The 21161-nt window shown below is 37.2% G+C and overlaps 1 protein-coding gene across 3 annotated transcripts; it reads right to left on the reverse strand.

Moving 5' to 3' along the window:
• Positions 1 to 378: 378 nt before the first annotated feature.
• On the reverse strand, positions 379 to 20987 carry loxl3b (lysyl oxidase-like 3b). Of its 3 annotated transcripts, XM_077197209.1 has the most exons (16): positions 14566 to 14898; positions 14304 to 14467; positions 13774 to 13991; positions 12592 to 12648; positions 11712 to 11786; positions 9846 to 10053; positions 9555 to 9735; positions 8839 to 8993; positions 7568 to 7738; positions 6403 to 6558; positions 4722 to 4881; positions 3153 to 3396; positions 2049 to 2164; positions 1822 to 1958; positions 1612 to 1723; positions 379 to 1125 (listed from the first exon to the last, which is right to left on the reverse strand). In XM_077197209.1, exons 1-16 carry the CDS (start codon positions 14891 to 14893, stop codon positions 1052 to 1054), a joined length of 2556 nt encoding a protein of 851 aa, XP_077053324.1. In that variant the 5' UTR covers positions 14894 to 14898; the 3' UTR covers positions 379 to 1051. The 3 variants fall into 3 exon arrangements, with proteins under 3 accessions (XP_077053324.1, XP_077053322.1, XP_077053323.1); XM_077197207.1 differs by lacking the exons at positions 6403 to 6558; positions 11712 to 11786; positions 12592 to 12648 and adding an exon at positions 20784 to 20987 and having other exon boundaries at positions 14566 to 14901; XM_077197208.1 differs by lacking the exons at positions 6403 to 6558; positions 13774 to 13991; positions 14304 to 14467; positions 14566 to 14898 and having other exon boundaries at positions 12592 to 12642.
• Between the last annotated feature and the right edge of the window lie 174 nt (positions 20988 to 21161).

Here is a 21161-nt window from a genome sequence, read left to right on the forward strand (position 1 = left end):
AACCCTCGAAGCAGCATTAATTAACTGCCAAGGTAATTTACTGCCAAGTTTATATAACACAAAATAGCATTATAAATGTATAGTTTTTTTTATGAAAATATAGAAAACTTTACTAGATTTTGGATGTTGAAAACTGGAAATGTGTCATCACAATGCTGTTATTTTCACTCTACACAACTGTCATCACTGATGTGAGTTCCAGTCAAAACACATTTCAAAATTCTGAGATATAAACTCGCAAGTTGAGAAAAAGAAGAATTGTGAGATTAGTCACAATTACAAGCTTCCGTACGTTTGTAAAGTAAGCTGACTACTAAATTACTATGACCATTTATGTTTCTTGGCTCATGAAACGTGAAAATATTTGTATTACAAATATTGATACTTTAAATACTTTATTTTTCATCTTTAAAAGTTGCCTATGACATGAAAGGGTTAATTTTTTTTCTGTAGCTGAACACATGAATGCATAAACAGGACAATGGGGAAAAAAAAACGTCCCTGAAGCTTTAACAAGTCATACATAAAAGACTATTTGAAAGTAAAACAGGATCCTACATTGAGTCAGAGCTTTGAAGCATAACATACATTCACACTTAGCAACAGCTTTTAAACACGAATGCTCATCTGGAATACGAAACATTCAAGTACTTTTAACTCACAGAGACAGCAGCACATTGGCTGTGATGCATCAACAAGGCTTTTAAAACCTTTAAGAAAATAAGCACCTGGTTGCGCTGTAAACACAGAGCAGGCTGTACCTGTACCACTGCACGCCTGAGGCAAATGTTCATTTACATCGAACCTTCACACTACTTAAGCCAGACTCAGTGGCCCAGAGTGTCTTTTGGAGTTCAGTTTTTGGTAATGTCAATACAATTATACTCTGTGTTAAAACACTGGATATTTGTAGATTTTAGGGTTTCTGTAACTTGCAATGTGAGACGATGATTAGTTTATGGCTGGTTTGAATGAATAAATATTTTACTCTGGATTAACCTACAATGTTAGATCGTCTCAATATGCTAATTAGTTGAATCTGGTGACATGATTACGAGATCTGGTTGTTAAGTTGTCCAGGGTATTTCTCAAACTTCTTCTCAGCCTCCTCACTGAAAGCATCACCTGAAATGAAGACATGGAAAAAGAAATCTTTCAGTATTTGACATTCAATGGGGAACACTTTGACAATATTCAGAATAGCATACAACCCTATTCTCTTACTATCTTCAGTGCATAATATATATTGCTACAACAGAGTACACACTTGAACTGGAATTGATATCAACCACAATCTTTTTCTTGAATCATTATTTCATCAGACTGCCAAGAAAATCTGTCAAAATGCGAAATAACGGTTTAATTCCAAGATGATAATATGACAACACTCTCTGAATTACATAAGATGTTATTGCATCACTTGAGGTCACGTGTCATGAATGTAGAACACTACTGTATAAAAACTAAAAGGTTGCATAATTCTGTTTCTTATCCTTCTTTTAAAAGTATATATTGAAAAGAATTCAGTAAGTAGTAAGTGACAGTAGTATTCTCTTCCAAGCATAGACATTTTCTAGTAATTTTGAGGCTTTGTTTGTATTCGTTTCTCACCAATATGGCAATTATGGACCCAGATCCTGTGGCCGTCATATTTGCAGTTACATTTCATGGCATTGTTTGTGAAATCACTCTCAGCAACCTCATAGTTAGGATTTATGACAACCTAGGAGAAAAAGCAAGCAAAAACAAGTCTGGATAAGCTTGAATCAATAAAAGATGAGTTTCTGGGATTGGGACAATGATCTGCACCAATTTTCTGACCTGAAGGATATAATTTCCTGGTTTGACATCAGTAATGTCGATCCACTGGCAATCAATGTCATGGCGATACAAATCCCAGCATCCCACTGTGATGCCCTGCTCACCAAAGTTAGCACACTCGTATCTCTTGGAAACGCCTAGAATTAACACAGATTTGTAATTGCTGATGATGTGTCTAAATAAAGAGAGCTGACTGTAAATGGTGTTTTTGGAAAAGTGTGATTTACCCTCTTCACAGTCAGTGTCCTCCAGGCAGAAGCTGGCTTTGTGTCCTTCTGCCACTTTAGTGCCATTGGCAGACATCAGATCATAGTGTGTGAAGATGTCCATACTGTGATAATGCCTGTGAAGTCACATACACACAAACATATATAAACTTGTATATCCATATCCCATTAGAACTGACTGAAAAGAAACCAGCTAGAAAAGCAGTGGATGTTGTGTTGTCGGTCAATTTAACCCACACTTGATTGTTAAACTGCTTGAAACACTTAATAAACAATTCATTTTGGTGAAACATTAAATGCAAAGTCAAACAGTAAATTAGCTGTTTCTTCATCTAATCGATTTGACAAAAAGTCTGTGAAATGATGTTTTTGGTTATTAGTTGTTTTTTTTGTTTGTTTTTTGGATCGCAATTACTAGTCAGTTGCAGCGCTTAAAAGAAATGTGATAAACCCATTTTATTCTCGCAAAGGTTTGAGAACCAGTCATAAAAAGGCAGAGGCTATTTAGACCAATTACAAATAGCCTATTGATAAATACTATTTACACTATGTACAAATGTTAGATACTATTTTATACTTAGTTGTAACACCTCAGTGTGCAAATAGTCACCACAAGTAAATATAACAAAATAAAAACATCAAGGAAATTATTCCATTTTGTGTCTGCAGCTAATATTGAACAAAAAATATGTGGGTAAAATTTACCCCAAACACAAAGAGAGGAAGATTTTTTTTAACACAATAGGAGTGTATAATTTCTCAATTGTGATATTTTTATTCTCTGACATGTAATAGTGGTTTTCTGTTTTTCCATGAATCCTTAGTTCTTTCTTTTTTTGTAGTGTTGATTTAGCCGAATTTGAGAGGAAAAAAAATTTGAATTGTAAGTTATAAACTCGGAACTGCAAGTTATAAAGTCAGATTTGTGAAATCAAAAGTCGCAATTACCCTTTTTATTATTTTATTCTGTGGCAGAAACAATCTTTCGTACAAATTGCATGGAAACCAATGGGGGGTCAGTTTGACCCGCAACACAAAAGGCGTACCCAGATGTTCAACACAACATGAATCTATTGAAAAAAGAAATGTTAACAGTACGGTTACCCGTGACATGCGTGCCACACCCACGAGTGACGGCCAGCTTTGGGCCTGAAGTCAGCTCGTCCGATGTTGTGTATCTGAGAGGAGAAGCGGAGCAGGCGGCGATGACCGTAAGGCCAGTTAGCATTAGCCGCGCTCTTGGACAGACAGTCCTCCTCTGCTGCACAGTACAGCATGTGCAACGGCCGGTCCTCTATATACGTCGTCTGCTGCACCAATGGTGCGTTCAGCACTAGATCTGATGTAGCTGGGGAAATAAACTTGTACATATCAAGATCAAGCTAAAACATGAAAACTCTGAAATGGTATGCTGGCAATTTAAAATGAAAGTTCATAGATGAAAATAAATATATATTTTTGGTCCAGGAATTTGATTTAGAGTTTTGTTTCTATTTCTATGGCATTGCATGTTGGAAACTAAACTGGATTTCTGAGGTTTTGATGTCTGAACAAACAGTTTTGCTCAAAGTACAACAGTTAAGAAAATGATATGTTGTCTCATTTGTATACATAATCCAGACAGGTGTAAGTCATTTAAAGTCAAGCCTTTGCCATGTGAGGTTCACTAATTACAGCCTAGTGCTCAGAGAAAGATAAACAAGACTGACCACAGCTTTAGGTCTAGCATCAGCAGCCGACTGACCGTCTGAGGTGAGAATTCCAGTCATCCATAAAAAATATAATGACTGAATGTACTACTCTGTACTAGATTCTGAATATGACATTGTTTTTATACAACAGTTCCATAAACCAGAAGTTTATACTGAGTAACCTACATTTTAGACACAATATTGCCAATTACTTAGTCTATTTTAGAGCATTTCCGAGCAACACGCAGTAGTGGTGTTTTGATGAACGAATAAGGGTTTTCAAACAAATCAGTTGAGAAAATGATTCAGTGACTCACTCAAAATGACATACTATGCAAAATCACATACTAAGTAGGTACTACATTTAATTAAGAACCTACTTTGAGGCTGTTAATAAAAGTATGTTTTATGTAGTATGAACGTATGTAGTGTGAATGAACTCTGGACGTACTACAATTGTCAAGTGACTTTAGTTTCGTTGCTATTCACAAATGGCCTCATGGGATAGTAAATTGTCCATAAGTTGTGCAATATAGAATCTTGCCAGTAGTAGGTCATCCGGGTACTTTTCGCCTACTGTTTCATGAATACAGTGAATTTGGACATACTACTCTTTTCATGTACTCTTTTCCCCCTACTATATAGTAGGGAAGTAGGCATATTCGGATGCAGAGAGTTACTGAATTATTCAGTGTTGTTGAATGAACCAGTTGAATAAATGATTCAATGACTCACTTATAAAGACAGTCACCTACTGGTTTAACAATGTAACCTGCAGAAAGAGTAACTGAAAAATACTATACCACACAAATTAAAGACAGTCTGTCTGTAAATCACAAAACAGATAAAGAGCTAAAAACAGGCAAGAGTTCTGGTGCATTTGGTCTAAATACTACTACTATTAATAATATCAGCTGCTCAGCCAATCAAATTCGACCTTTTAAAAGGGTCACTTTGTTTCTGTGTGCATGTGATTACTCACTTTCTGAGCAGATAACTCCTGCTGAGAATCGTGCAGTTGCTTTCTGGCAGTTGACCGTTCTGTGGTGTTGGCACTGGCTTAGAGACATCTCATCTCCTGCACATTTCACTCCGCTCATAACCATCTCTGTCACGTTACTGCTATCCCAATACCATGTTTCCTTAGCAAACACGCATCAAAACAAACAAACACAGACAGACAGTGATAAGTAGTTTACTATGAAGAGAATGAAAATCCAAAACAGACCTACATGGTAAACATGCCATTTTCAAATACCATTTTCATAACTATTTGAAGATTGTACAGTTGAGAACTGTACCTTTTATACTCAAGGAAAAATTACTTTTTTCGAGAAGTCACTTTACATAAAAAAATATTTTTTTTGTTGCATAATGGTAATGAGAATTTATGGGAAATGTGCTTGAGTTTGAGTTTCTTTATTTAAAGGGACAGTGCACATTAATTAACATGGGTACAAGGTCCAACATGTAAATGTGCCAGATTTAGCCATACAGGCTAATTTTCATCTGCAGTCCCTAGCAGGTTAAACATTTAAACAATAAATACACTACTACAATAAAAAAATAAAAACATAATAAATACAAACACATTATTCTGTATTATGGCAACATATTTGATTTGTTAATAACCAATGTTTTATGGATTTAGAAAATGATTTGATAGACGTGATCTTCCTTAGTTCTGTGGGTATGGTATTCCATGCATGAGCTGCTCGAAAAGAGAAAGCCGACTGTCCAAAGCTACTTTTTTTACATGGTATTTTACAATCCCCTCTTGTAGATGCTCTGGTGGATGAGTTAACATTTTGTTGGACAAATTTATTGAGCGGAGGGGGAGCCCTACCATGAAAAATTTTATATACAAGTAAAATATCTGCAAACTTAATCATGTTTTCCCAATTTAACAGGTCATATTTAATTAAAAGTTTACAATGGTGATATGAATTTGACTTTTTATCTAACGTTTTTAAGGCCCGTTTGTAAAGTATTTCAACTGATCGTAATGTAGTCCGACTTGTCTGTGTCCAACTGGTAAGACAGTAGTTAATGTGTGATATGATCATAGCATTAATATATAACTTTGAGGCCTCTGTAGTCAAATTATTCCTAATGTGTCTGAAATTTGCCAAATTAAATTTTTGCAAAAATTTTTGCTTACTTGTCATAGCTCAAAATGTATTTTCTATAACTTCTTTCTTTTAGGGTAAACATGACCAGGTCACACTACATCTCAAAATTAAAACAACAAATTAAAAGAAAGAAAGAAAAATAAATTACACTTTATAAAAAGATTATTTATTTATTTATTACGGTAATGAGAATTTTGGGGGAAATGACTGTCATGAAAATAATGTGACAATGCAAAAAATCGAGGTCCTAAAATATTATTTCAATTATTTCTTTCATTTGGGGGAAAAAATATGACCCAGACATGTGGGCCAACTTCACAAGACAAAAACAGGGCAAAGTTCCAAACTGTCATTGGCTGTTCTAGTCTATACAGTTGTCACAAAAGTGTTCAACTCATTTTCCTGAAAAAATAAAATAAAATAATACAAGAAACATCTTATTCCTAATCATTCATGTTGCCTAAAAACAACATTCCTGGTGAAGGAAAACAGCTGCTTCTGCATCAGCATGTGTGTATGTCATGTACTCACTGTAATAGCATGCATGCTGAACCCCAGCCCTAGCTGCCTGCATGCCACCATGGCCTCTTTGGTGGTCCAGCCCTCACTGCATACACTGCCCCAACGCTGCCCCACCCGCACCTCCACACGCCCTTCATATTGTGAGCGCCCACCCGACAGACGCACCTGAAATCACAACCTACGCAACGTCAAACACACTCATTTCTTACCACGCTCACCAATCTGTCTCGTGCCATTCAAAGCTAACCCACATACCAAGACAGACGTCCCTGCTGAGAAGACCAAGAGCCTCATTTATAAAACACATAATTTTATCTGAACCGAAATTCCCGGGATTTCAGCCCTTAAAAAGTGAGGAACAAATTGGGATTTATAAAGGCAAAAACTGAAAAAATAAATTAAAAATTCATATGCATATGCCAACTGAAGAGCAAGCGTACAAATGTTTTGCTCAAGTATATACCAGTAATCAAAATAATTCAATATTGTTTATTAAAATGTGAGTTAAATGAGACAATCACAATATGCATTAAGTAATTAATTTCTCAGTCATCTCTCTTTCCACAGTATTTCTACAAATGCTTGCTCATCCCCCATCATGAGCGGACATGCCCCCTATTGTTACAAGAGTGTTTTGGTGTTCCGTGGATTGGTTCAATCCACTTTGTTTTTTTCTCCTATTTACACAGCCAGGGCTATGAACAAACGATATTTTTTTTTTTTCAACTGTGTTTCTCAGAAGTCACTTATTGCCCCTTTAATGATAATTGTTTGGGTTTCTGTGTTATTTCATAAATCCTTCATAGGACAATTTCGGAAATTGTCATTCGTTCACATTTAGGATCGTTCTATGCATCTCTTTATAAAGGAGGCCTTAGTATAGAACAGCATGGCTGGTTAGTACTAGTTTGGTGCTGGTCTAGCTAGTATAACTAAGTTGTTCATTAGCAAATTGTGGCTAGAGCTGAAGGATCTTTTCAGCAGGGTTATTTCCTTCTGTCTCTAGACAACAAGCACTGATTCTGTGTTTTCATGTGGTTTTCAAAGTTCAAGGCTTTGAATATGTATGAGGGAGTGTGTAAGCCAGCACCATGTGATTTTTTTCAATGGTAGCAGGAAGTTCAAGGCATTGTTAGCATGCAAGTGTGTGTTGCTGTTACTGTTAGCATCCTACTTGTAGACCATGGTTGGCGTACCCGAGGCCCAGCTGCCTGCACACAACCATGGCCTCCTCAGTGCCCCAGCCTTCTCCACAGATCAGACCCCAGCGCAACGTCCCGTTGGCCTCAGTATATAACACCTCCACACGGCCCTCATAGCGAGTTCGGCCCCCTAAGATGCGCACCTGAGCGGGGCACAACCAGGGACAAGGGGTAAGAGGGAGTTCAATTCGATTTTAGGGGAGACTGGGATAATTGTCACACTTTTTACTCTAGTGAATATTTCTCAGGTTGTATTTTTGTTTGTTTGTTTTAAAACTAAGTTTTGGCTACAATTGTTTTCCAGCAGCCATTACTCCAGCCTTTAATGTCACAAGAGCCTTTAGAAATCATTGTAATATGCTGATTTGCTGCTCAAGCACATTTATTATTATTATCAAAGTTTAAAATAGTGCTGCTTGATATTTTTGTGGGAACAATGATACCTTTTTTTTTAGGATTCTTTGATGAATGAAAAGTTTAAAAGGACAGAATTTATATGAAGTAGATATGTTAACATTAGAAATATCTTTACTGTCACTTTGATCAATTGTATTGATCAATCTAGTGCTGAATGAAAGTATTAACTTAAAAAATCATGTGGTAACAAACAGCTTTTTTTAAAAAAATCATCTGAATATCTGAATTTTAATTTGACACACATAATTCATAAAAAATTGTTTTGGTGTAATATGACCATATAAGATACATCAGTTATCTCATAAAGACATAGGCCTACTATGGGAAATAACAGACTAAGTATATATATATATATAGTGTGACAATTATCCCCAGTGACCATTACATGCATAAAGGAGGTTTTCTAGCAGTAGGTGAATAATGCTTCAGGTGTGTTGCATCTGTTGAGATCATAATCGTAAATCGCAACAGATAATTAATTACAGTAATTGTCTCTTGATACAGACAATTATACCCAACACTCCAGTCATCCATTTTGAGTCAAAATGAATATTGAGCACAATATCATTCATTCATTTGATCATTGCTGTGTTCTCCTTGAATTGAGAAACAAGCAATAGATGCAAGTGGGTGTAATATACAGTTTCTGAAAACATCAGAATGACAGACACATGATCTACGAATGTGTTAAAATGCCATAAAATTAACACATGTAAAAATTATTTTGCATGTGTAAACCATGGGTATAAATACATTATTTAATTTTGGTATAACAAATACACAACTAAAAGAAGAATGAGTATGAGTATATGTGTGTTTCTCTGACCGTCTTCTCATGGCCCATATATGGGACATTACAGCGGACTGAAGCATCTTCAGTGTGTTTGCAGTCCTCAGCAGTGATGTTTTTATAGCGGCAGTTCCACAGAGAGCGCTCATGACCTGTGCACTGCATCTCATTCATATGGATAGGCCCCAACCCTGAGAGAAAACCCAGAAGCATATGCATAGTAAAATGTCAAATTCATACTGACACAGCTAAAACAAACGTTTGTAACTTACAACTTTACCCATGTAAAACAGTGGCCACGTGTAGAACACATAGGCCACAATTAAAAATGTATGAATGTCGCTACAATGCAAAATACATTTCCAAATGAAAGGCTGGACAAAATGGATGTCCACAAATCCATGCGCTTTTAAGCTGTTACGTCCAGGGCAGATTAAAGAAATCAATGCTTTAGTTACACGATATAAAACTAGCATAGCTATATAGGAGACTGGTTTGCCAGGGTCAACGGTCAGCTGTAGTTTCCTGGTCATTATCAGATGGTAGCAACTGACCAATCAGAATGAAATATTCCAGGGAGTAGGGTAATAAATGAAGGCATTTATATTATTCAGTGATGAGTTGTTATCTCTGATGACCTCAGAGATGAGAGAGATGAAGTCACTGATCAGGTAATAAGGCATTCCGTGCATTCCATCGCTGCAGACAAAAAAACCTCTGTATTATATTTGGTAACTCCTTTGCATTCCTACCTTGTCCCATGCGGGCGCCTGTGAGGGCTTCTTTGGCAGAGCCGAAGCCCAATTCTCTGCATACGACACTGGCAGAGAGCAGGTTCCAGCGATCATCACAAACCGTCCCCCATTCACTGCCCTTCAACACCTCGACACGGCCCTCACCATGTTTCGCTCCACCCTTCAGGCGTATAGTAGACTAATGAGAAAGAGAGGAAGAAAGTTTAAAATAATTAGTAACCACAGCGCTAATGAAATACATGTAAAAGGGAGCCTTTTGCATGTATCATACACAAGAACACACTTTACCTGCATCTTGAGTTTCTTCCTCATGGCAGTACTCTGAGCGTATAGTGGACCAGGTACACAGCTGACCACAGCAGGCATTCCTCCAGGGCACGACTCTGTGGCATTGCCATTGTTAAACTCTAGAGGACATGCAGCCAAGTGCACTTCTGTGCCTAAGCATGCCACTGAATGAACCAGGAAGCGGTTCTTCTGCCGCTCAGCATACAGCCTGAGAGGGAATTGAAAGACACACTTACCATGTTTACATGCACATCCTTTTCAGATTAAGGTCCATAATAAAGTTAAGCCTGAGATGTTTACACACTCAACAACTACTGCAATATTCTTGTGTAGATGTAATCAGTATCATTTCTATAAGTCACACATATTTTCTGATTTTTTCAACTGAAATATTGGAGATGCTTTTTTTACTGCATTTTATTCATTTTGGACAGTATATTGAATAAACTCATCTCATTCTCATTCCTGTCCTTAAGAATGAAATACAACAGCACAACAAAATTGCATTATGTACACTACCATTCAAAGGTTTGGGGTCGGTACAATTTTTTTGTGTTTTTGAAAGAATTTTTTGTGTTTTTGAAAGAAGTTTCTGCTGACCAAGGCTGCATTTATTTGATAATAAAAAAATAATTTAAAATAACTTTTCTATTTGAATATATTTTAAAATATTTTTTATTCCTGTGATGGCAAAGCTGAATTTTCAGTAGCCATTACTCCATTCTTCAGTGTCACATGATCCTTCTGAAATCATTCTAATATGCTGATTTGGAGCACAAAAAACATTTATTATTATTATTATCATTATTATCAATGTTAAAAAAAGTTTAAAATTTCAAAAGAACAGCACTAATTTTAAATACAAATCTTTTATAACTTTATAAATGTCTTTAATGACATTTTTGATCAATTTAAAGGGGCTATATGTAGAATTCAGAAACCTTTGTTATTAGCGACACCGGTGGCTGTTAAGTGAACTGCAGCCAGCAACTTACTGCTCATGCTTGCGCTCGTGCACACGTAACGTTACGTACAGGGGATTGAATGTGATTCAATGCCCAGAGCGACATACTTATGGGGAAGTTGGAAATACCTTTGCAGCCAAATACTGTTAACAATAACAAAATAAACACATCAAAAATGACAGTGATGAGAAAACAGCAAGCAGTTAAGAAAGTGTCTGATCATAGCAATGTAAATGTTTGCAGCACCTCTGCCTCGGCAACATGTCAACAGATGAGGTAATTAAAATGACACTGTTATGATAGTTTGGGCCTATATTTGAGACTATACTATATAGATCTGGCTATGTGAGACTATAGTTTGAATTAATCCCTTTTTTTTGCATTAAACACTGACATTACAATCCCGAATGGCTCTTTCGGCATCATCCTGAACATTGTATAAGCAGCATTTGCTTCATGAATCACTGAACAGAAGAGGCTCTCGGGAGCAGGCAGAAACGTCATATCCTTTTGATTTTCCCGGCAAAAACGTCCCGAGTTCTTCACATTAAAATCAGTCTTCAGGCTTTTATAGACAACCTAGGAAGTCATGGAAGGTCTCGTTTTTTTACGTTTCGTTACAAGCTGTTCACACATTGGCAATAAAAAGTGATTAATATATCTTTGACTCCAAACCTTTGAATGGCAGTGTATGTCTACATATTGCTTATTCTAGAAGGCTTTTCTATCTTTTAACCAATTTCAATAATTTGTTATAGGTTGTGTTTAGGCTGCAGAATAACATGTAATGCAGCCTTTCTGACTGACAACACATTTAGATTTAGAGAACAAAAGAAAAGGTCAGAAAGGTCTGAGACACGAAGGCATTGTACTGTATGCTTCCCATTTTTACCAAGGTTACCTTTTATCTGCAGCTGATTTGCCCGGTTTAGGCTTAGAGCTAGTTTTAGTGATAGCCTTAGCTTTGGGCCCCTGCCTGTAATGCAAACATCCATTAAGCGTTCAGAAACACTAAAATGTCCACTGCAACATCCAGCATGCATGTGCACACATATGCATACCAGCTGCATGGTAAAGAAGGCAATGTGATTTAAGTTTATTTTTTTTAAAGATTTAACAAAATACAGTGCGTCACAAGTTATTAGGTATATAATAATTACGTTAGGTGACAGAAACAGAAACTTTGTAAAATGAGAACTACAAAATACCACATAAATTAAAACAATTGTTAGAGGTGATTTAATTTTACCATGCCTGTTATATACACATTGAAACAAGCACGTTAGAAGCGGACATATCTGAGGTGAAAGTGCAGTAAGCAGAAGAAGGGATTGTGTTAGTATTATTAAAAGGGATTCTGTTTCAAGATATCTCCCTCAAAAGCTTTAAATCTTACACAAGCACAGCCTCATCTCAAAACTATGTGAGTAAAACTAACAGATGGTAATAAGTTCTTCATTGGGAAATGTTACGTTCACCACACTCTCTCTCTCACACACACACACACACACACACACACACACACACACACACACACACACACACACACACACACACACACACACACACACACACACACACACACACACCTCACTGAGAGAGCAAATCAACACAACTCAATCACAAAATAGGATAATTGACTGAAGCACGCATTAGATTGAAGTTAGTTAGAGGATTACAAACACTAATTGTGCTGCGTTTAAGATCACTACTAAAGCCACGATATGTGCTTCAGCCTTCTAGGGAAAGAACACTACTGGTTTCTTTCCCTCAGATGGTACCTGGCCGCTGTTACTTTAACTTTAGCTTTTGGCTCAGCAGATCTCTTTTTGAGATGCCTGTTGAAAACAGGGAAATGGGGTCAAGCACACATACACACTGACTACTGTATCTTTCTTTCTCTTTGTCCACTTCAGGACAGTTCAGACTGTCTGAGATAGGAAAGGTTGTGTAGCATCTGCATCACCAAAACACTTACTTGATAAAAATGGTCATACTATTGTGAAAAAGAATTTTGCTTATTTGTATTGAATGTGCATTTAGTGTGCTACAAAGTGTAGAATAAAAAAGAATTGTACTTGCAGATAATATAATATTAATGAAATAAAAGGCCACTTAAGTGTACTAAAAGAGAGTATACGTTCACTGTTTCTTTATGCACTTTTAAAAATTGCACTTTGTAATGGTCAAATTAAAGTTTTACTTTAAAGTACATTCTAAATCATTAAGTTTTAATAATCTATTGTCATGCTTTAAAGATGTCAACTTCAGATTTCCTGAGGTTATGGAAACCTAATCAGTAACAGTTTGCAATTGATTCAGGAATGTGGGGTCGGTAATGGTGCGTACGTGCCGTAGGGAGACAGGATGAGAAATGAAACCTTCATGTAGTCTAAAAAACAACACATGGGAAATAAATGCAGACAGGCGTACTGTGGAGGCACACAGACATCCTCTAAGCTTCTACTCATTATAAAATCTTCACTGGTTGTCTTGTATAAGTCTAGGTCTGGAAACTAAATCCCTATGTGTTTTACAAAGGGCTTATTCCTTTAAGTGGAACATTCTTGTGACATTCCACTGGTTTCGGGGGATGAGACCCCAGTGTGCTTTCTACTAATTAGTGTGCATGAATGCCGTGCACCTACGCAATAGTTTCCTTCTTCAGGTGTTTGTCTGTGGTTTAAACTGTGTGTATGCTGCAAGGCGAAACTGCATTTCACGGATGACTGAGAAAGTAAACATAATTTCCTCTCACATTGGCTTAACAGCCACAGTATAATGAAATACACACAAGACATATGAAAACACAAATTCTCAAATCAGACTAGTAAGTCTAAAAAGAGCAATATTCATCTGTGTAAAAATGGTTTTAGTAGGGGTTTTTTTTGTAACAATGTTTCCAATCACAATCCTGATGGATAGAAGTCCCGCCCTATCTTCAACATGTCATCAACACTCACTTGTAGAAGCTCTTGTTGACCTTCTTCTCGTGGGGGAATCCCATCATGCCACAAACCACTCGAGAATTTTTGGGTGTCCAACCATTATCGCAGATCTGAGCCCACCCGTCCTTATTCTTGACTTCCACCACTCCCTCAGTGACCGGCATCCGTTTAGTTGCCATGGTAAACACAGGACGCAAACGAACCTCCTCCACTTTATTCTCATCTACCCGCACCTGAGAGAAACGCACAACGCAAAGAATAGAATCTATGTGGACAGTCAAACAAGAAGAGTGAAGAAGCATGTGAGAAAGCAGTGCTTGGAGTGCTTCCTGCATGTTAGATCAGGGTTATTATTGTTTACTAAACCTAAAACTTAAAAAAAAAATGTGTTAATTGAAATGAAGCTAAAAAAAACATTAGACAATAAACTTCACCTAAACTACAAATTTGAAATGTTGCCTTGGCAACTAACTGAAATAAATTAAAGTTGAAGCACTAACATTTGAAAAAGTAACTTTCCCCAATACTGGTGTAGGGTCCTTTACCTCTATGACGTTGGAGTCCATGTATCCCGGCAGTCTCTCATCTTTACAAATCACTCCAGCGTCCTCATCATGAGTGCAGTCACTGTTGCCCCAGCCACGAGACTTACAAACCGACACACTCCTTTCACTGCCACTGCACTGCACATTGTCAAGCCAAATCTTCCCTGAAACAAACACAAACTCTCTGAGCACATACCAGGCATGCAGATATCGCTTTATATCTGGTCAGAGTGAATGTGCGAATGAGAGCAGGCACATTTACCTGTGCCCTTCCCATACTTGGCGCTGTGTGCCCAGCCCGTGGCGGACACGAAGCCAAGCTGGCGACAGAGGACATGGGCATTGGCCAATGAGAAATCATCATCACAGATGGTCCCCCACTCGTCTTTGTAAAACACCTCAATTCGCCCCTCATTGTGTTTCCTGGGAAAACCAGACAGACGGAACTTCAGAGTCTCTGGTCCCTGTGCCGTCTGAGGGGTCGGTGTGGGGCTTGAGCGTACTGGGGGTGTGGTTTGGGCAAAGCATGATTGAATCCAAGCATTATGTAAGAAGACAACAATGTGTAGCAACCACTGACACGGCTCCATGTGTGGCTCTACAGCAGGGAATAGAAACAAAGATGGGAAACACGCTTACTGTTGTGTGAGTGCGACTATGTTTTGATTTGTTCACTATCATGTGTACAGAATTGCTCACACAGAACATGTTCCAGCTTACTGTTAAATTTATAATGCATGCTGGTCACTTCTACAGCAAATTCGATGAGATAGGAGGAAGCTAATTAAACCTGGGAATATGTCTGGGTCACATTTCACTGCAAAATTGTTTATTACTTAATGACAATTTAAGTCACCATGAAATCATAATGATTTATAATAACTTATTTTTTAAATGAAGATTGCAATATTTATTGAATTATAAATCCATGCACATCTTTATTTTTTTAAATTCATGTTCCCTCATAATCTTTAATCAAAATAACTTCCCCTTCCACTTGTAGCAACATCTCTTCTCTGATGACGCATTTAAAGGTGCAAGGGCAGGACAACCCGTCACTCACATGATATCACAGCAAAAGCATACCACAACCTGCCCTTCGCAACATTTTTTTCTTGTTCGAGAAGCCGTTTGACTTTGGTTAATATGTCACAATAGGGAAGAAAATACTATCAAGTATTTTCTTGTAAAATATACTCCATTCAAATTTGTTTTATTAAAAAACGGTCAAAATATTTTTTATGGTGGATGGCAAAATGTGTCTCAGACGTGATTTCTTGAGATTCGCCCACAGATCAAAGGTTTATGCATGTTTATGCTCCCGGATTCTCAACACACCCTGGGGTACCCGGTGTATTGTAGAAAAAGTGGGTAGGAAACTGACAACTACTGCTTTTGACACACACATTAGTCAACTGAAACTTATACTCAATACTTTCATGTACAAGTACCTATTTTGATATTTTGAACACCATAAACTGTTTCAGGGTTTTCAAAAAAGATATATGAATTAAAAACCTGTCTTGAACAAGCTGTAAATGTAATTTTCTGGATTCAAAACAAATTTTTACATTTAGCAATAAAACATGCCCAAATGTAATACAACAGTATTCAGCACTCTCCTTTGATTCAGTAGTCATTATTACCAGCTGGTATATTGACTTTAAGGAAGTAGTAAAACATTTAACTGAGCCATCCACTGACTGCATGTGTGAATGACATGAGGTTCATCTTATAATGTTTGTAGACAGAATAGTTTAAACCCTTTGTATAGTACAACATTGAACTGAAAATTGTGATGATGATGATGATGATGATGATGATATAACAGCCCCTCACCAGTGCGGTTGTGGGATTTCACTAATGTAACAACAGCTTAACAGACAAGTCACTCTGGAGCCTGTAGGCCACAAAGGAATGTAAATCTTGAGTACCGCTGTGCTGTGAGTGGGTACAGACCCGTTACCTAAACACATGCCCTTCAACTGTCAACTTTGGGACTAGACATTATCTTTGCATTACCTTCATTTGCATATCAAGTAAGTAACAACACAAACTTAAATCCATATAAATACTTCACTAACTCTATGTCCTTTACATGCAGATCCTCATATAAGGGTGATTCCCTAATATTTCATTTAAATATAGCCACTTTTGGTCCAGTGGCCTTTAAGAAAATAGACCCTCTTAAAACTCACTTTTCAATTAGCTTTACTTAATTTGGGCACACTTTATATTAGGTGGCATTAACTATACCATTTGATACAACAATGTAGCTGCATGCTGATGCATTGTAATTACATTAAAAGCACTTGCATTTAATTAGCATTTGTTGATACACTTTACCTCTTAATGTAACTCAACCATTACCCCAATATCTAGCTCTAACACTTATTATAACCCTATACGTTTACTCCCAAATATAACCATAAATTAAACTCATTAGAAGTAAATGTGGGAATTTTCCAGAACAAGATGTAGTTGCACAGTAAATCCACAGTCTTGTAGGTCTTTATATGAAGTGGCCTTAACTACTATGTACAATAAAGTGTGACCCTTAACAATGTCACACAGTTGAGGAAATGTATCCCATAGGAATTATTTCATTTCTGCTATGAACATTTGCACCATGGTGTAATTTCCGACACATCTTTAATTACGTACAATGGAAATGACGGTGATGGAAGTCAAAATGTAGAACATTTTGGGAATAAAATGGCAAACTCTAAAATAGGGCTTGACGATTTTGGCTAAAATCATAATCGTGATTAATCGAACAAGTTACCTCGATTACGATTATTGAACGATTATTTAAAAAAAAATCTCTCATGTGTCACTGGCAAGGCTTATACTGTAAATATGTTCACGGTTATTTTTTTTAAATGAAAGAATGCATAATCCTATCTTTGTGATTCTAAAATAAGGAAACACACAGATAGCTTTTAATGCTTACTTATTAAATATTTCAAACAATTGAATCAAACAAAGCATACAATGCTTGAAATAAAAACGTCTAATAAAAAAGTAATTAAGTTTTAATGTAAAAAGAAAGTTTCCTCAAAATGTAGAAAATAGTTATTTTTGTAAACAAAATAAATTATTGTAAATATTGCCATCTTAAAAGTAAAATATAACTTGTATAAAACTAAAAAAACTAATCCTTTTCATATTGTGTAGCATTTGTAAATGCTTGTGTTATCGAAACCTGCTTTGGGGAGTGGAGGCACTTGTTGCTGGGCGTTTGTCAGTCTCTCTCTTTTTTCGTGTGTTTCTTTGGTACAAGCGGTTCCTGTTGCTGAGTTGAGTCAGTGTTTGAGTTCCCTTTCACACAGAGATTCCGGAAAATACACGGATAAAGTGGCCCGGGATTTGACCCGGGTTCGTTTGACTTCGGTTCATTCACACTGCCAGTGATTTTCCGGAATCAAGAGAGTGCGTTCACACAGACACACACAACCCGCAAAGACACGTGACATGTCCCAGCGGCGTCTATAGTTTGCTTATGAGCTGCGATTTCTCTCGAGAAACCACGATTGTGCATTTTTTCTCTGATTCGATCATAAACTAGCACATTGCGTATGGCATTAGATTTCGGTCACAATTCTGCGCGAGCAAGATCACATTTTGAGCGCGCAAAGGGGCATTTCGCACGCGCGTGAACTGAGTTTTGCGGAGAAATGTTCATCTCGCAGATAAGAAAATATTTCGAGCGAACGAAAATCAATTTTGCATTTAAAATAAGTATTTGGATGTGCGCAGACGTTCTCTTTCGCATGTGCAAAGTTTCACTTTCTTGCTCCTTTCATCTTTCATACCAGCCGTGCGCTCTCTAAGCGCAGACAGCTCGCTTGCTCAACACAACCCAGCTGCTAAATTCTGATTGGCTAGCTTGTCAACCAATCACAAGACTCCCTGCATCACCGACTGTGGAAGAGGAAAAATACATGGTGGAAGATTTTTATGTTTAATTTGTTTAATGGCTTGATTGAAGTTCAAATGTCTACCACTCGACGACCACAGTTTATTTTTTAGCTTATTTTAAGCTATTTTTTTAGCTTATTTTTAATCGAAATCAAATCGTACTATTACTGTACATAATGACATGTCCCAGTGTTTGCTACCGCTCAAGTGGTAGTTCTAACTTCTTTCTGAACTGCAAGTTATGTAATTAACATTAGTAAAATATGAATGTGACCGAGCTGGGGTCTCAAATTTTACACATTTTCAGAAATGAAGATGGACAGACTTTCCCCCTTTTAATGAAATAAGTGTGTAAAAAACGGTACATCACTCACATTAGAATAAAAAAGCCATCAAATAAACGTAGAAATGCAATGTAATAACGTTAAAATAATAATCAATCTACTTGATATCCTTGGAATTATTTAAACAAAAACATTCACAGCAGAGATGTTCTGTAAAACAACTATCATACTAAAAAATATACTTTATTTTCTTATATACTATTTTAGGATAGATAGTGTGCACATTGGGATGCAGGCTTGTTACTCTCTCTGCAAAAAATAAAAATCTAATTATGAGAGTAATTATATAGAAGTCGTGTGAGTCACACACCCAAGATTTTCACTTACAGTTATATTTGCATATGTTTGCATTGTTACCCACATCTTTTTCTTTTTTTTTTTGCAGTGAGAGGAACAAGCCTGCATACCAAAAAAATTTTAGTATGATAGTTGTTTTTACAGAACTTCTCTGCTGTGAATGTTTTTGTTTACTTGAACTTAAATTGAAGTTTTCAATCCATTAAACAAATTAAACATAAACATCTTCCACCATGTATTTTCCTCTTCCACAGTCGGTGATGCAGGGAGTCTTGTGATTGGTTTTCAAGCCAGCCAATCAGAAAGGAACAAGAAAGTGAAACTTTGCACATGCAAAAGAGAATGTCTGCGCACATCCAAACACTTATTTTAAATGCAAAATTAATTTTAGTTCGCTCAAAATATTTTCTTATCTGCGAGACGAAAATTTCTCCACAAAACTCAGGTCACGCGCGTGCGAAATGCCCTTTTGCGTGCTCAAAATGTGATCTTGCGCGCGCAGAATTGTGACCGAATTCTAACCCCATAATTGCGAACCGTTTCACGCTGGCGAACGATCCCGGCCTAGCGCCATCATTACGACACGGCATTGATTATGGCATTTGTTCACACAGCGCTTGTTCCGGGACTGAACACGGCAATGTTACTATGTCCCCAACCTGGCATCAATCCCGGGTCGTGTTTGCGTTCACACAGAAGGTGTTTGTTCTGGCAATTTCCCGGGATCAACGCGCTGTGTGAAAGGGGCTCATGTTGCTTCAATGTCGCAGAATGGACGGGGCGGAGTTACGTGACACACGCGGTAATATGTTTTAAGGGGAAAATACACTAACACACAGTGGACGGAAATATTAATAGGATTAAAAAACCGAAATGGTAAAATTACGTCGGTTATAGGCTCTGAATTTCGGTTTCGATTATTTTTCGATTAATCATCCAGCCCTAGGCCTACTCTAAAATGTTCATTCTTGCATAATTTGTCAAAATGACAGCTTGACTGGATATGAAATACAAATAAACTATTCTGTTTACCTTTATTTTACATCAATGTCTCAAATTTCCTTTGTCACTTTTGTAATAAAGTAGCCTACTAATGCTGATCCACATAGGCCCTTTCAATCTTTATAAGACGTCATATTATTAATTTCAAGAATGTTATATGTGCAAAATGTGTTAAAGCATGGCAAAGTTGAATAGACAAACGACTTTTCCTACCGTGGATAGATCCAATTATACAAGGTAAATGGACTGGCGCGCAATTGAAAAGAGATTTTCGGTAGCTCAGGAACACATGATTCCCAAGCACATGCCATTATAATGGTATTTCAACTGTAATCATATTTAAATCAAACTGACAGCATTAAGTACACGATTTTAAATCATGTCATCTGTAAACATCAAGTTGAAACGCTTATATAAACAAATGTGCTGAGGTAACGGCGAGACTCAGCCAGATCTGGATCCCATCGTATGAGGCGATTATAGGGGTATAGTGGACCAATTTAACATTAAGTTACTAAAGATGTGACGGCGAAATGAAAATGTTTATATATTTATTTACAGTGACTCCAAATCTAGTGCAGGTCTTAAACAACGTCGGCGCAAAGAAAGGACCGTTGAACACTGCTGTCTATTCTTAAGAAATACAAGCGGATGAGGAGAAAATAAACTTCCGTTGCATAAGTTATAACGTTACAGTTAAAAAATGCATTGACATATTTTATTGATACAACTGAGATATAACGTTTGTCTAGTGTAACTTTAGGCTACTTGCGTCCAGCTGCTTTCTCTCAGATGATCAAACACGCTATTCAACTGTAGCCTATTTGACACTTTTCCACAAAAGAGTAAACTTTTATGACTTTGCAATACTCAAAGACGAATAAAAAAACGCAGACCATTTTCATTTTTCCCTTACCTCAAGTTAGTCGGTTTCTTCCCACACAATCTTAGCACAGTTTCATGCGGTTTGTATTTATGCACAGAACCTGAAAAGCATCCAGAAAAGAACGGGATACCTGTTTCAGGAGCGAGACCTTGTATGAAGCAAAGAAAGGCACCTAATGAGCGGTGATAAATGACTGTAATGGGAGTGAATTGCCAGCTGGACAGTCGTGCGGGTGGGAGAGAGAGAGAGAGAGAGGGAGATGGGAAAGACGGGGCACGGGGGGTGGGGGGGTCAGGAGGGAGAGGTGGAGCTGACTCGTGGACGACTTCACTCGAATGAAAAAGGGGCAGGATTTATTTGAGGAAAAACACACATAAGCCCTTTCACAGTTCAGGAAAAGATTTTCCT

Source organism: Siphateles boraxobius, unplaced genomic scaffold (assembly GCF_051911475.1).
Source record: "Siphateles boraxobius isolate OS27281-9 unplaced genomic scaffold, OSU_SipBor_1 37, whole genome shotgun sequence".
Taxonomy (NCBI): domain Eukaryota; kingdom Metazoa; phylum Chordata; class Actinopteri; order Cypriniformes; family Leuciscidae; genus Siphateles; species Siphateles boraxobius.

Coding starts and splice junctions, on each gene's coding strand:
- loxl3b (XM_077197209.1), bottom strand. CDS start 14,893: ATGGAGCCGTGTCAGTGGTTGCTACACATTGTTGTCTTCTTACATAAT. Junction 14,468..14,565: donor CAAGTATGGGAAGGGCACAG/GTAAATGTGCCT, acceptor TGTTTGTTTCAG/GGAAGATTTGGCTTGACAAT. Junction 6,559..7,567: donor ACGCCAACCATGGTCTACAA/GTAGGATGCTAA, acceptor TTGTGATTTCAG/GTGCGTCTGTCGGGTGGGCG.